This window comes from Aptenodytes patagonicus, chromosome 2 (assembly GCF_965638725.1).
Source record: "Aptenodytes patagonicus chromosome 2, bAptPat1.pri.cur, whole genome shotgun sequence".
Lineage (NCBI taxonomy): Eukaryota > Metazoa > Chordata > Aves > Sphenisciformes > Spheniscidae > Aptenodytes > Aptenodytes patagonicus.
In genome coordinates, this window is record NC_134950.1 from 164,512,640 (window position 1) to 164,528,321 (window position 15,682).

The window sequence follows — 15,682 nt, forward strand, 5'->3', positions numbered from 1 at the left end:
ATGAGGCTGGGGAACACATCTGGCTCAAAAATGACAAGAAAAAATAGTTTTTGAATGATTCGTTAATGTTTGTTTTTCAGCGATGTGCATATTGTAAGCACCTTGGAGCCACTATCAAATGCTGTGAAGAGAAATGTACCCAGATGTACCATTACCCCTGTGCTGCTGGAGCAGGCACATTTCAGGATTTCAGTAACTTGTCCCTCCTTTGTCCAGACCATATTGATCAGGCTCCTGAAAGATGTAAGTACACAGTGTTCAAATGACACAATTAATACCAGGTTTTATGAAAACTGTGCTGTGGTAGGATAAGCTTAAGAGTGCATTTGTTTAGACCAATTTTCCCAGTTCATGTACCCAAGAATTCACGTGTGTTCAGGTATGAGAAGGATGCAAGTTCATACTCTTCTGTTTTTAAAGACCGACAGTGGTGCACAGCAAAGTTAGTATTTCTCTTTTTTTCAATGACAGAACATAGGAAGAGTTTACTCAAAAGGCTTGTCTTCCATCAGGTTTTAGTTCAAATCGATAGGCTTGCTTACTTGCCCTAACTCAAGTTAGAGCAACCACATTGCAAACACTTCAGCTAAATAATAGGTTTAGATCTTTTAGGAGCTTTATTTGGTACTTGTTCCAAAGAAGAGTTGGTCCTAAAGCTCTCGGTTTTATCTTGAGGAGAATAAAACTGTTTATTTTGGTAAGACTTTGTTAAGGTTTAAAATGAATGTACTTTTGTCATGAGAAGATTAGTTGAGTATATCAGAAAACCAAATGAAAGGAGTAGTTATTAAATACATGAATTAAATTTTAATTTCATAAGAATGATCAAGTTTTGTATGCATAAGAACTACTAAAGAATTTCTTGGCTTCATTGGGTTCATTGTATTGTTTGTAATTTTGAATGAAATAATAATTGAAAAAATTACTTCTTTGTAGCAAAGGAAGAAGCAAATTGTGCAGTGTGCGACAGCCCTGGAGACCTCTTAGATCAACTTTTTTGTACTACCTGTGGCCAGCACTACCATGGGATGTGCCTGGACATACAAGTTACACCTTTAAAAAGAGCAGGTTGGCAGTGTCCTGATTGCAAAGTGTGCCAGAACTGCAAGTAAGTGAGACCTAAAGGACATGGAGGAGGACGGTGTGAGATTTACGTGCTTTTAAAACATCTATTTTATTAACTGTTCTTTTTTCTAAAAAGTGTAGATTATTTGCCCAGATATATCTGTTATGATATTATATTAAGTAGCTGAACAAACCCTTGTTTCGGGAACTTTCTTCTAAAAGAGCTGAGCTGGAACTCCTGCATGTTGTACCCCGAGAGTTACCATTGTCTTGGCAGGTTCTGGAGAGCAGCAAAACCTTCTGACTTGTTCCTCCTTTTATACAGGAGGATTTTTCTCAAATTTACAAAATTACCAAATTAGTTTAACGTAGTGTCTTTACAGTCTGGGAACATGTGCTCTTAGCTGACGTTTCAGCTGTGCGTGTACCACATACTGGGTAGGTCCCCTGCGTTAGCCCCTCTCTTCTATTTCAGGTAATGAGTCATTATGAAAACAAAAACATGGCTTAGTTGACCAAAGAAAAAAAGTTACATGAGTGACCATGATTGAATTGTTATGCCAGACAAATACTGAGACAACGAAACATAATTGTTGCAATATTATAAGGGTTCACTTAGAAAACTGTACACTTGTTCTCATATAACCTAATCTGATGGGCACTGCAGGGTTCTTCTGATTGCTTGTTTTGTTTTAAAGGGCTTGCTAGAGAAGAAATAAGAGTTTTGTTCAGCTTTAGTCAGACCAGCTGGGACAGTATGAAGGAAAAAAGCCACTTCACTACTGTCTCATGTGCCTGATCAGTCAGCGCTTTGCTGTTTTCCAAGCAGAACACTCGGTATTTGCTAGTGTTCAGATTCACCCACTTTAAAGAAGATTGTTCCCTGATCACACGCAGCTGATAGCAAATGCCAGCAATGAAGTTACAATAGTGAAGCACGTTCTAAAAAGTATCCCTAAAAATGTCATACTGGGTAATTACAGTATTTGCTAACAAACCCTCTCCCTAGTGGAAAAGTAGAAGAAAATGTAGTGTTTTCACACCTATTACTTTATGCAGTATGGCAGTTTTGTGCCAGTGTTGAAGAGTAGCATTTTAAGCATATCTCCATGCAAAGAGAGAGCATTTATTGTGTTTTAAAATATCAGGTCACCCAGGTATTGAAGTAGTATCTACTATGTGTAATGCCATATAAGCTTTATCCAGGCAAATCTTGCTGCATGCTTACTTGTTGAATTAATTTATTTAAACTAAGGCAGAACACAGTGCCTTTAAATATTACCAAACTATTTGTCTTATTCTCTGCAAATTTATTTTATCACTGAAATTTGTGGTGGAGCTCTGTAATACATGATTGTAGGAAAATTGAAATCTCTTCCTTTAATGTTTGTTTTGCTCTTGCAGTCATATTGGTTGACATTGTAGGAGCTCTGGTAGTCAGAGGTGATGGCTTGTTTTCTTCTTCGGAAAAAATAGTCAGACTGTTTGTAGGAACAAGTACAATTGCATATTCTTTTCAGAAAGAAATAAAGTATGTATTTCAGATTTTGAACTGATTTCAGTTCAGAAAGGCCATTAAATCTGCCTACACGTGTGTAAATGAAAGTGGGCCGATATCTAGAAGTCGGAGTAGTTGCACAGGCTCAGCACTTGTTAAAGTAAGCATAGTGGTCTTAATTCATACTGAAATACGAATTTGAGGGCATTATCTTTGGAGCTATTTGTAAGTGGTATTCATATATTTTCATGTGCTCAGCTATGTGTCTTCCTGTTTAGACTTTTCATTAAATAGATCTTTTTGTTATGGCTTGTTTAAATAAATACTTTTTTTTTAACCACTTGTTACTTTTCTTAGACATTCTGGGGAAGACAACAAGATGCTGGTGTGCGATACGTGCGACAAAGGCTACCATACTTTCTGTCTACAGCCAGTTATGGATGCTGTACCAACAAATGGTTGGAAATGTAAAGTAAGTTGAAAGGTTTCAGAATAATTCCTTGTCATTATAGGAGCCCAGATTTTGTTATCCAGGTTATGCTGTTCTGGGTGTATTGTGGACTGCTGTTGCCGTGTAACATAACTTGTAGTTTCTGAAGGAATCCCATTTGTATTTAATCATGTGGCTCTACAGCTGCTCTGTGAGGCTAGCTGTCAACGTGGCTGAAGCGGCCTATGTAGGACAGTAAATCAACCCCCATAGGGAAAAAGAGGAGCATAGGATCCAGGTGGAGTGGATAACCTTCACTTAGTGACAGCTGCTCTCATGATCTAGTGTAAACTAAAATGTGAACTAAAACCTATGCAGTAGTATATATAGTCTATACTTGAAGGCTTTTTATATTCAACTACTTCTGGCTTACCAGAACAGCAGTTCTGCAGCTCAAGGGTTCCTTTGCATTTCAGGAGGGCAGGATGAATTTGTTGTTTTATCAGTAACTTTGTGAGGAAGTGTAAGTAATAATAAAAATACGATTTCAACATAACAAGAGAATTCCCTGTACGTGAGATGTATGTAATTTCATATCAGTTTGTGGCAGTCATAAGACGACTGAGATTAGGAATAAAACAGTTTGGTCTCATAAGAAATACTCCTTTCAAGTCAGGAAGTAGTGCAAGGAAATTCTTCTTGCTGTTGCACAGGCTATTCATGCTCTATTATCAGATCCTGTGGATAATTTATTAGTGTTATCAAGGACAGAAACTTTCTTTTAATTTAATTCAAAACAGGAAAATGTCAGTTAATGGCAGTTCTATCACATTGTGAAATATCATAATTAACAACTAAATTCTTGTGATCTCTAGAACTGTAGAGTATGTGCTGAGTGTGGCACACGAACAAGTTGTCAGTGGCACCATAATTGTTTGGTATGTGACAGTTGTTACCAACAGCAAGACAACTTATCTTGTCCTTTCTGTGAAAAACTGTGCCTCCAAGACTTCCAGAAAGATATGTTGCATTGTCACATGTGCAAAAGGTAAGAATCCTAATTTTTGTTAAATTGTACTAAAATGCCTAAGCTGTATGACTGTATGAGCTGTATGACGTTGATGCGTTTCTGTGAAGGGTGTAGACTGTGTTTGATGTACAATGCTATAGTGTCTTGTTGTCCAACATCTTGATCCTTCATCCCTAAATAAAATGAACAATAGTAGGTAGCCTTATTTTAATCTTAGCAAATAAGTATTAATTGGCAGTTACCTGAGGTGTACAGAGAAATATGTGCTGCTGGTGCTGCTTCTTACATTGCATCTGTTTTGTGAATAAGCAGACCAGAAGAGTCATCATCCTAACTTTTAAAGACTGTTGTATAAACAGAATTGTTTGCAATGGTCTATTTTTGTCAAATTTTCAAGTAGGTGTTCTCTATTTAATTTTATGTGTTTTGCTATGCCAGTAATTAAAAAAAAAAAAAAAAAAGGCACTACTGGGAATCTTTTAAGAATGTAGACTGTGTTTCATATTCAATGCTATTGTATCTTGCTGTGCAACGTCTTGATACTGCTATACATGTTGTGGTGTCCAATTGGCTTTAGTGACAGTTTAGGTCTTCATGTTTAAATTTGTTCACTGCTTGACATACTGATGTGTCATGTTTATTTCTCTAAAATTCTCCGTAATAAAGCATTGGTTGCAATTTTTTATTTCCCCATAGGAATGGAAAACAGTGCTATTTTTTAGTTGATTTTTACTAGGATACTTTATATTTTTATGATTAAAATCATAGTCACACTAAATTAATCTCCCCAGGTGGATTCACATAGAATGTGACAGATCTCCAGGTAGTGAATTGGAGTCTCAGTTGAAAGACTACATCTGCACTCTTTGTAAACAAGAAGGGGATCAGACTCTGTCATGTGATGTAATGGACACTTCTGAACTCATTCCTGAACCTGACAGTGTCACAGGTAATCAAATGTAATCTTTATATTTCCAATATGCTAACATCAAATGTAAATATCTGCAGCTGTCTCACTAAGTCTTTTGTGAACCAGCCACTCCTAACTCTAGTCTGTGGAGTTCATCTATTCCTTTATTTAGCAGCAGCTTCTCGAGCAATCCATGGGTGAGCTGTCTTCTCAATACGCTTTCTGGCTTCAGGATCCTGTATTAGGGACATGGGCAAGCAAGCACCTTAATGGTGGCTCTTAACCTTCCAGCTCCAGCTTCCCAGCCTGTAGCTGTAAATTTCTCTAATTTTTTTTGGATGTGGCACAATTCATAAATGTATTCATTTGACAGCCTAACTGCCAGGCACGAGCCAGCTTCTGGTAGGTGTTCCTAGAGACATCCGTCTTTCCTGTTTCCCTCTTGCTACTTGTTAGTCCCATAGTGCCCATTCTCCTCACTATGTCCAAGTAGGACAGAGCAGTGGAAGTTGGACTGTGTTCAAGGCACAGGTATATTTAACGAAACAGCTTTTAATCAAGTGTCCTTTTTCAAAACAATATATGATCAGTCATCTTGTTTCCAAGAGATTCTTGTCTAAATGGACAAAGCAAGCAAAAGGTGGAAAGGGAAGTTACAGAAAAGTGTAAAGTATTTTTTTTAAAATGACTCAGTAGCAGTAAGGAAAGCACAGAGAGAACTTGGATCTGTTGATCTGAGTCCAGTGGGTCATCCGCAAGACCTGTGTAGTGAGCTCATAACTGAATGCCTTTATGTATTTCACACCATGCGCTCTGTTGGATAGCACCTACTCTCATGCAGGTTGAATTTCCTAAGAGAAGTACAGTTGTGGTTAAATTTGGAAGCAAGGTAAAATCTAACAGAGGGAGGTGATTGTCCCACTCTACACTGCTCTGGTGCAGCCTCACCTCGAGTACTGTGTGCTGTTTTGGGCACCTCAATATAAGGACTTCAAACTATCAGAGTGTGTCCAGAGGAGGGCGACCAAGATGGTGAAAGGTCTCAAGGGCAAAACTTCTGAGGAGCGGCTGAGGTCAGTTGGCTTATTCAGCTTAGGAAGAGGAGGCTGAGGGGTGACCTCATCGCAGTCTTCAAGGGGGGCAGTGGAGGGGGAGGTGCTGATCTCCTCTCTCTGGTGGCCAGCGATAGGACACGAGGAAATGGAATGAAGCTGCATCAAGGGAAGTTCAGATTGGACATTAGGAAAAGTTTCTTCACTGAGAAGATGGTTGGTCACTGGAACAGGCTCCCCAGGGAAGCGATCACGGCACCAAGCCTGTCAGAGTTCAAGGAGCATCTGGACGATGCTCTTAGTCATATGGTTTAGTTTTAGGTAGTCCTGTGAGGAGTAGGGAGCTGGACTCAATGATCCTTATGGGTCCCTTCCAACTTGAGATACTCTGTGATTATGAACTGCACTACCACTGCCACGTGCATTTCTGATGCGTAAACAGCAATGCTTATGCATTGATCTTTTGTTCAAAGAAAGAGATAGCTCAGTTGCATAAGTAGCTGTGTTCTCAAAAGCCTGATAATTTTTGACTGGAAAGGGGAAGTATTGGACTACAACAAAACTCTTAATTTTTGTGTGTTCAAACTGGCGTTTTGTGTAAACAAGTCATTCTCTTTGATGTTAGCCTGCAAATGTAAGTGCATACCTTTTGTGAGCAGTAAAAAAATGATGAAAAAGATCATCCTGGAGGAAGGGCAGTGGCAATAGGTAAATGTATGTAAATGAGCAGAACAACTCTGTCAGTGAACATGTGCACTGAATTAGGAAAAAGTGGTGACTTCAACCTTTGAAGATCACTTCCATTCTGAAAGGTTAGTAGAGGCTGCTGGACTCTAAGGCAGTGTATTTAGAATATTTAGAAAGATATCCAAGTAGTATCCAAAACTTACACTGGAAAAACTCCCAGTCTTCTACTGAAAACCCTTTTGAATAAGTAACAGGTTTATTTGAAAGGCTAAAGTTTTAAGTAATACTTCTGTTAAGATTTCTAGCTAGTAGAAGCATTGACAAGCATACTCTTCTCCCCAGGGAAGAACAGGACTGTCATCTCAACTACTAGGGGTAATCTGGAGCTATTACATCAGTACAGTCATGCAGTGCTTTATACCCAGGAGAGCACTTTTGTACATTAAAATCAGATTTGGAGCCAATCTAAATGATCATTTCCTCAAAGTTAAAATATCACTTTAAAGTTGGCAGAGTCTGAGAGCAGTTTTTAGGTGCTAAAAGTAGCATCACCTAATAGTTCCTGGCTTTTTGAACTTTAAAGAGACTTCCCTGAACAGAAAGCTATATTAGTTTGACTTTTTTTGTGCTAACATCCGTGGAGGATCAGTTGCTTTTGAGTTAACACTTACTATATACTCTGGTTTTCCTGCTCCTACTTTGTCTAGTGCATTTTAATGAATTTCCTTAACTGAAAAAGCTTTTACATGAGGAAAAAAGTAAGTATTTCCTGTTTCTGTGCTCTATAACAATACTGTCAGCCAAAGAAGCGCTCAGTAGTGCCTTTTCCATGCAAACTCCTTTATTTAATATAGGGAACACACAGATTAAGGTATCCTAGTTCTAAAGTGGCAAAACTTAGTTTTCATGTTGTTGAACAGGTAGGTTGAAAATCAGCGGTCAAAGTGCTGATAGTAGATGGAACCTCGTATCTATGCCATAAGCCATTGTAGTATTTGTATAAAAATTTGAAGCCTTCATGCTACAAGTTCTGTTGAATTTAACAGGCTGGAATTTGAAAAAAGACCTTTTGTATTGTTCAGGTAATGCAGAATTCTGTGACTGTGTAAATGAAATTTTCACAATTGGGTGTACATAATTGCTTTACAGAGATTTTTCACTCTTTGAAAGGTATAAAATAGCTTCAGTGTTAGTGAGAAAAAGGCTCTTAATCTTTAGGGAGTACCATATAGTCTCCCTAACCTTCTCATTGACCTGATTTGACCTAACCCCTACCGTATCGTTACATATCATTCTCTTTAGCCAAAAGGTGAAACAGCAACAGCAACTACTGATGCCAAAATGGTAGAATAAACATTATATCAATTTTGTTAACTTCTTTGCCTCTCCTTAAGCTTGTACAGGTGAAATGGAAATGGAAAGTGGTGGAGGGGATGCGACATTTCAGGAACAACCCATTACTGGTGATGGCCCTGGTCAAGAATCAGCTGTTGCATGTGTCACAGACGGTAAGAAAGAGTTTTACAGTCTGAGAAAATGCCAATACTGAACCCTTCAGAACCCTCTTCCATTCAGTAAGGTTTGTGGTACTTTATAAATTTAAGAGGAAAAAGTGCCTGTAAAGCAGTAGGAGACAAATTTCATCAGTTCTACTATCTGAACTCTCAAGCAAGAGTATTAACTTTTTTGCTGAAGAAGTATTTTATTGAAGGCAAAGATAGTTTTCAGAATGTTTGTGTAGGAGAAAATAATTTTACTTGTTTGGTGGGACTGGCTTTCTCCAAAAGATGGAAATATGGTTAAATGCCTTTGTACACTGGAGGTTTATAGTAAAAAACACTATTTGTTGCTATTTAAATACAGTTGCTCACACTTTATCTTCAAGTCTTTTTTGTTTGTAGCTGCAAATAATTGAATTGGATTAGTTTCCTCTGGTGTGTTTTGGGGCACACTGTAGACCTTCTTTCCAGTTTATGTGCTTCGTGGTTGTAACTCCACAAGTATCTTCGGTTAAGGATTTCTTCTTTTCTTTTTTTCCTTTGTAAATAAAAGATAATTTGTTTAATAAACAAATGTACTCATCCAGACAGGGTGTGCTGCTGTAGCTGACCATTTATGTTCTGGGAATAAATGAATCTTATCAATCACACATGAAGTACCAGCCAAAGAAAAGGATACACATAGAATGGTTTCTGGGTCAAGTCCTCTAAATGTGTTAGTGACCAATATCAATGGCAAAGAACTTTCCAGTATGTCCCATCCGCCTCCAGCCAGCGTTGGAGGATGGTTGCTCTAAGGGCAATCAAGAAACCTGCATTTAAAGCGAAAGCAAAAAAATATCTTGCAGATTAGCTGTGATCGCTCTGTTATGCATCACAGCCTGTGGTATAAGGGCCATGATTTAAAACTACCAGTGAAGACACATTCATAATAAAAAGCTGGGCTTTGAACGGTAGTGGCTGAGAAGGTTGTAGGAGTGTGAATTTAAGAAGAGTGCAAGTGTAATAGAAAGTAAGTGGCCTGTAAGAGAATCAGGGTCTGTCAAAAGAAGATATGAAAAGCCAAATTCAGAGCAAAGAATGTGGTTCTCCATAGAATGCATACAAGACTCTGGAACTCTTTGATGAAGAAAGTTGTGGCTGAAGGGTGGTTGATTTGGTTCAAGGGAAGGCTAGACAAGTATTTTTGAAAGAAAGCCATGAGACATTAGTAAATTAAAAACCAGCATCAACTGTTTTCATTTCAGGTGATTTCCTAAAGTCTGAAAGAGTGCTAGGAGGGAAATGTTTTTTATTTGTACTTGTCCTGTTCTTTTTAGCTGTCTGCTTTTTGGAAGTGTTGGGACAGTTCCTTAAAATACATTAATTTATGCTAGCATACATCTTCAGTACACAGAAATGAAAAAGGAGAAGCTACTTTTAGCTGCCTACCTGGAAATGTGTGTTCAGATTCCTCAAAAATTAATCTCGGGTCTACTTTCTTGTGATTTACTCTGCTGTGTTTCCAGGGAAGAAAAATAATGATCAAACAGTGGGAATATATACTAAAAACACAGACTCCAATAAACATAGGTACAAAGAAAGATATTTATGAAGTATATTTTAAGCTACGTATTAAATTCACTTAAGTAAAGTGATATGTACTTGGTGTACTTGATGTGTACCAAGTATACTTGGTGACCAGTACACCTGTGTAAGTTTTTTTCTTTTTTTGCACTGAGCCTTTAATATGGTTGTACTTAGTTACAGACATATCACCAGAAGAAAAGACCACAGAACTGGAAACAGAAGTCTCTGTTGAAATTAATTCAGCTGAAATGGAAATGTCTCCTAAAAAGACACCAGCATCTGGTGACAGTCAGACTGAGAAAATGATGGAAGTGATGGAAGGTGTTCAAGCTGTAATACAGCAGGAGGTAGACAAACAAGTGGAAGAGACACAGCTGCCACAAGGTAGTGTGGAGGTATCAGATGTATCCACAGTAGACTCTCGGTCTCTGCCTTCAGTACCTGAGACCATAACTGTGACGCCAGAAATACAGGAGACTGAAAGTAAAGGAGATATTTGTATCCCTGTAGAACAACAACTGGAAATAACGAAAGTGCAAAAAGATGTGGAAAAAGGAGAAACCCATGAAAAGTCAGAAACACCAGCTCTTCTAGAAGTAGAAACTACTTCTGCAAATGAAGGTGTTGCAAATAGTTCACCAGTTGGAGACAAACCCATAAAATCACCAGCTGAGACTTACCCCTCACTTCCCCCATCAGTTAATATAAACAAGACAAATGTGTCTTCCTCGCCAGATGTTTCATTAGACTTGCATTCTGCACGAGATGTACAGCACAGTCAGCCCCCAGCATTGCCTTCCACTGCTGGAAGTGCTCTCCCGACGACTTACATATCAGTCACTCCAAAAATTGGCATGGGAAAACCAGCCATCACCAAACGCAAGTTTTCTCCTGGAAGACCCAGATCGAGACAGGTAAGCATGTAGAATATTTCATTATATATTTATGAAGCACATAGTTCAAATTTCAGTATAATGCATTAAATTCACCTATTTTTTAGAACGTAGTATGCATTTATTCTTCTAAGCGAATGTGTAGTTTATTTCTTCCAGAAAGTAATTTTGTGTTAAATAACTGAAAGATCAGACATCATAAAGGTTCTCTAGTGAGAATTAAAGTTTCTTTCAGCTCATGCTTAAAGCAAAATAAAAGAAAATTTGTTCTATTTTTAATACGTATGCTACAAATGCAGATATACATAATGCTGTGCCTTTTAACTTCTCTCAGTCTTTTTCATATATGCATTTATTTTGGCTAGTACTTTCCAAGTGTGTTAACATTTCTTGAACTGGCTTTATAGAAAAACCTGCAACAACTCCTGTTTCCGTCATGCTGCCGGATATTATCTTGATCGACATTTTTAATGGCGTTGCAAATAATTTGATGGTTTTGTTACATTGCAAATACCACGTGAGAACCGTCTGGTACAAATCATTGTGGTTTGACTAGGATTAAATTTGATAAGTGAAAAGAATCCTTTGTTGCCTTCTGCAACATCTTGCTCTCTATTTGAGTCGCGTAGTTGTGGGAAAAATGGTTCATCAATCTGTAGGATTTATTTTGTGTTTGCAAAATTGTACAGAAGTAGTATGTCAGTGTCACAAATTAATGTTTCATTTCTGTTCCCATCACAATTTATTTTTAGTCTTTGGGACTTCTAGGTTGATGATTTCATGCTTTTCTGAACTTAGTGTTAAAAAAGCTTTTTATATATTGCACAATTCTTTCCATTTTTATGTGTTACTTAAGGGTTCAAAATTCTTGGTTCTTAAGAAAAGATATGAGATAGTGTTCTGAAAGGGTTAAAAGTATATAATAAAGGCAACAAACATAAGAAATTAAATTTGGAAGGTTTTAGAGTATCTCTGGAGGTTTTTTTACCTTCATATACAAGCATGTCTAAAAATCATTTTTCTTAATACTCCATACTGTCTTAAAAATCAAATTTCTCAGTTTATCATGCATATTGAAAAGGGGTGGGTTCTTAGGCAGTCTAAAATGAATTCAGGTTTTCTGTTGGGGAAGTTTAATTGTTGTCTTCGTGTTCCAGTAAGAGTTGTATTTATTTTTCTGTGCAATTTGCCCCTGCTCTGCATTGGAACCAGCATCATGATACTGGTAATAAAATAGTTAACCACCAGAGAACCCACTGAGGAAAACATGAAGGCTGACCCAAGTGTAAATGCCTGTAGCAGAATAGATACGTGTCTTAAAAAACAAAAAAAATCAGCTGTAGAAGTAGCAGTTTGTATATTCTATGCACAGTAGAGTATAGACATCAACCTCTTAATATGTGGTGTGAGTAATGCAGATAAAACTGAGTTGAATTATGGTTTAGAAGTCAGGTGTAACAGAAAATCCTAGCCATGATGCTAAATTGATATAATCTGTTTAACAGTTTGCAAATTATATTTTAAAATAAAAAGGTACTTACCAGCTTAGCAGTACCTGTTGTAGAACTGGACAAGTTACTTGTAAAATTCATGATCTGTCTTGTAAAAGTATGTTGGAAGTCTGTGAAGGTTTCTTTTGATTTCGATTATCTTTGTCTTGCACTTTAAACACCTATTAAGACAGAACTTTCGTGAACCGAATAACAATCTTCTGGTAAGAAAAGCACGGGCATACTTTGTTTTAAGTCCCAGTACACTTTCTTACTTTCCATTGATTATTCAGTTTTAGCACAGATTGGCACTTTGTGGAAGTCAGTGAAAAATTGTCTTGAGTAAGGACTGAAAAAAAGTGAAGACCCTGTGGATACCTGATCAGCGAAAAACAGATACTGTTTTCCTCACCTTCTACCAGTAATCTAAATTCAGCTTAACTAGCTGGTAGGGATTTGGGCTTGGGGATCTTTTTCAGACTCTTCATCAGTCAGTTTTTACTTTTGTTCATCTGATTTTACATGTTGGACATGAAGGATGCAAATCTCATACCTGTAGATAATATGTATTTTGAAGAAAGAGAAAAAGCTTGTATATAATAGATGTTTTCTAAAACCAACGTCATTATTAGGACCTTACTTCTGTTTCCACTGACTTTGGGAATTCTGTGTTTATTTTGCTGCAGTTAGATTTTTCTAGGTCACTGTGCAGTAAGGTATATATTATATTTGCAGAAATACGTATATGCCTTAAACAGTGACAAAATTATCTCCAGTGCTGTAAGTTTGCCATGTTAACTTCCTGCTTTGGGCCTTTGCTGACGGACTGAAACCTGTTGAATGGTGGTCTGTAGGCTCTAAATAAGATATTTAGAAATGTCCAGTTACAGGTAGGTGCTTTCCTTTTCAGCAAGATGTAATCAGACAAATCCACAATGGGTAAGACGTGTTTAAACGTTTTAGCCTTTGGATTGCACACAGAAATTGGTTTAGGTTTGATTTTGGGGTTTTTTTTTTTTAATTACTATTTTTGCTGTAAACATTCCCTTTTTTTAAAGAATTTTGTACTTTTCAAATTGAGAGTTGTAGATAGGAGCAGAAACCTCTAAATATATTTGTCAAAGAACACCTTGTGTTTTTATCTAATTGTACTCAATTTTTATGTCGTCTTAAAAAGTGCACTTGTCATTTTTTTGTTAATGTTTGTTCCAGTTCTCTGGAGAAAAAATGCTACATTTTTCTGATATTTGTGCCAGCAGCCCTATATATGACTTTCTTTATAATCAGCTCACTATATATGATTTTAGAAACTGATTCACAAATTGGCAAAAGAAAGAAGCAGCCTCGTAGCTGTAACTGTAATCTTCCTTCTGATACTCTCTCTTGCCTGCCATCAGTGCTCTCCAGGCACTCACGTGTGCCAGGGCCTGGTTTGGTTTCCTGTTAAATGACAACTCTTTGGGGCAGGCTTGAAGGCAAGTAAGCAGGTTTTCACCAGGTATAAAAACAAAGAATTAAGACCTTTTGTTTCTTTGTGTCATACTCTGTAGACACTTCAAAATGGATGTTTTCTCCCAATTCTGGCTTAGGGAGAGCATCATATTGGGCAGGTGCCGGCAGCTGAGAAAAGTGCTGCTTTCTGCCATTGCATCTTATTTTCCATGCCAAGTGTGGCCTCGCCGCTGAAGAAGGGACATAAACTTAATTTAAAACATTTCAGCCTAACAGTGTTTCAGTGCTTGTCTGTCCAAAGATGATAACATTGATCCAAAACAAGTGAAAAGTGCGGAAAACAATTCTGGAGGAAAAAATGTTTCTATGAAGTTACGGGTATAGCAGTTCAGAATAAACCAGGTCATGTGTGGTTCTTATCTGGGTGTCACTGAAGAGGAATTTTGCCTTCTCAAAAGCAGGTTAACTTTATGGGTTTGAGGTCTGCTTCTTTCTGTTTAAAAAATAACACATAATGCTGTTGTGTCGCTTTGTGTCAGGACCTAGGTTATGTGATATAAATGTTACCTTGCAGCTGGATGAGTTCTTAGGAACATGTTTTAGAGGGCAGTGAAATAAGAGAGGAAAGTTACACAAATAGGATTGGGTTATTTTTATTGATTAACGAGGTTGTGGCTCCTATATTTGGTGAAGCTAACATTGGCTCCACAGCTGCTTTCTTTTGTTGCACAAAAGAACTGTCACTGCAGAACTAGTTGCTTGTCCAGGACTGCACAGGTTTAAAATAGATACTTCATAGAGAGTCTGATTGCTCCGTGGAACCTGAAGACAAGCCAATGTTAGCCAATTTCCACAGATGGCAGTATTCTTCACTTTCTTCTAGAAGATTTAAATCTTCTAATATGTAGTTTACCTTGTTGGAATGTCCTGTTCCTGTTTAAAAAAAACCAAACCAACCAACCACCCATTGCCATGGGTTTAAGGAACTTCATAGGAAGAAGAATAGGAAAAAAAATTCTCTGGATCCTGACTATATTGCTCCTCAATTTTATAAGACACATGCTTCACTGGAGTCAGGGGAATCCATGTAAAGGAGTAGTTTCTGATTTGGATTTGTTTTCATTAAATTTAATGTATTGTGCTGGGCAGTAGGATGAATGATTATTCCTTTCTTCAAAATCTATTAATACAACTGCTAATAAAATATATTTGAATAATTATTCAGTTTCGCTATTGAATACAAAGTTATGCATAATCTGAAGCGATTTCCTGTATTGGATCTTAGTAGTTTGCATTTGTAATAGACTTTAGTGATGTGTCTGCAACACCACTACATCACTCCTATTTTGAAGGGACTAAAACCCATCTCCCAAACAATGAAGACAATATTCTGCTTAAAAAGGCTTCATGTGTCCCTTCCAGGGCTGCACTGTCAGTGTTGCTGTCGTCACCACCGCTCTCCCTGCTAGCATTTTTGCAAGCATCACTACTTTGGTTAGAAGCAACAGGAGAAAATCCATCTTCTGAACAAAAGGGGAGCTATGTATAAATCAGTATGTAGGTACAGTTATACTGATAAGAATTGCTTTTGCTGGTACAAGCTTATTCCACTTTGGAGAATGTGCGTTTTTTCTGTGTCAGCATAAGAATTCCTATCAGTAAGGTGCACTTCTACTAACAGTGTTTGTTAGGATAGCGTGTTATCCATACCTTCAGCTACAGGTAAGCTTTAAATCTGCATCCAGCCCAGAGAGAGGACCGTCTGTCTGCCAGGCTTAGCATTTCACTGACTTCCCGTGGGTTTTGGTCCATGGGCCATCTCTTTTCTGTTTCTTTTATCCTACTCCGTAATGGAGCCAAATTGGTCTTTACATATATCCGAAATTTAGTTGTTCGTAGATCAGAGATACTCACCAGTAGCTGCCAGCATGATAAAGTTTTTACAGTGCTGTCCCCAGAGTTGTGTCTGTACAGTGTATTCTCCACAGAATATGCAGATTCTCCACCCTTGCCTACAAACTGCAAATTTATGCCGGGGGCAGGACCTCTCTTTGATCTTTTTCATATTTATTTTTTCTGACGTAGTAGTCTTAAAAGAAATTATCGT

The 15,682-nt window shown here is 37.6% G+C and overlaps 1 protein-coding gene across 15 annotated transcripts in view; it reads left to right on the forward strand.

Annotated features, from left to right (window-relative positions):
- Nucleotides 1-15,682, forward strand: part of KMT2C (lysine methyltransferase 2C) — a 206,061-nt gene that overhangs the window by 109,176 nt on the left and 81,203 nt on the right. For 12 of the 15 annotated variants that reach the window (XM_076331936.1, XM_076331942.1, XM_076331937.1 and 9 more), the window contains exons 7-13: nucleotides 81-243; nucleotides 937-1,108; nucleotides 2,921-3,035; nucleotides 3,869-4,041; nucleotides 4,815-4,972; nucleotides 8,067-8,180; nucleotides 9,915-10,654. In XM_076331936.1, the coding sequence (XP_076188051.1) occupies nucleotides 81-243; nucleotides 937-1,108; nucleotides 2,921-3,035; nucleotides 3,869-4,041; nucleotides 4,815-4,972; nucleotides 8,067-8,180; nucleotides 9,915-10,654 (1,635 nt within the window). The remainder of the gene's footprint in view (nucleotides 1-80; nucleotides 244-936; nucleotides 1,109-2,920; nucleotides 3,036-3,868; nucleotides 4,042-4,814; nucleotides 4,973-8,066; nucleotides 8,181-9,914; nucleotides 10,655-15,682) is intronic. The other 3 variants (XM_076331940.1, XM_076331941.1, XM_076331947.1) reach the window with 2 other exon arrangements.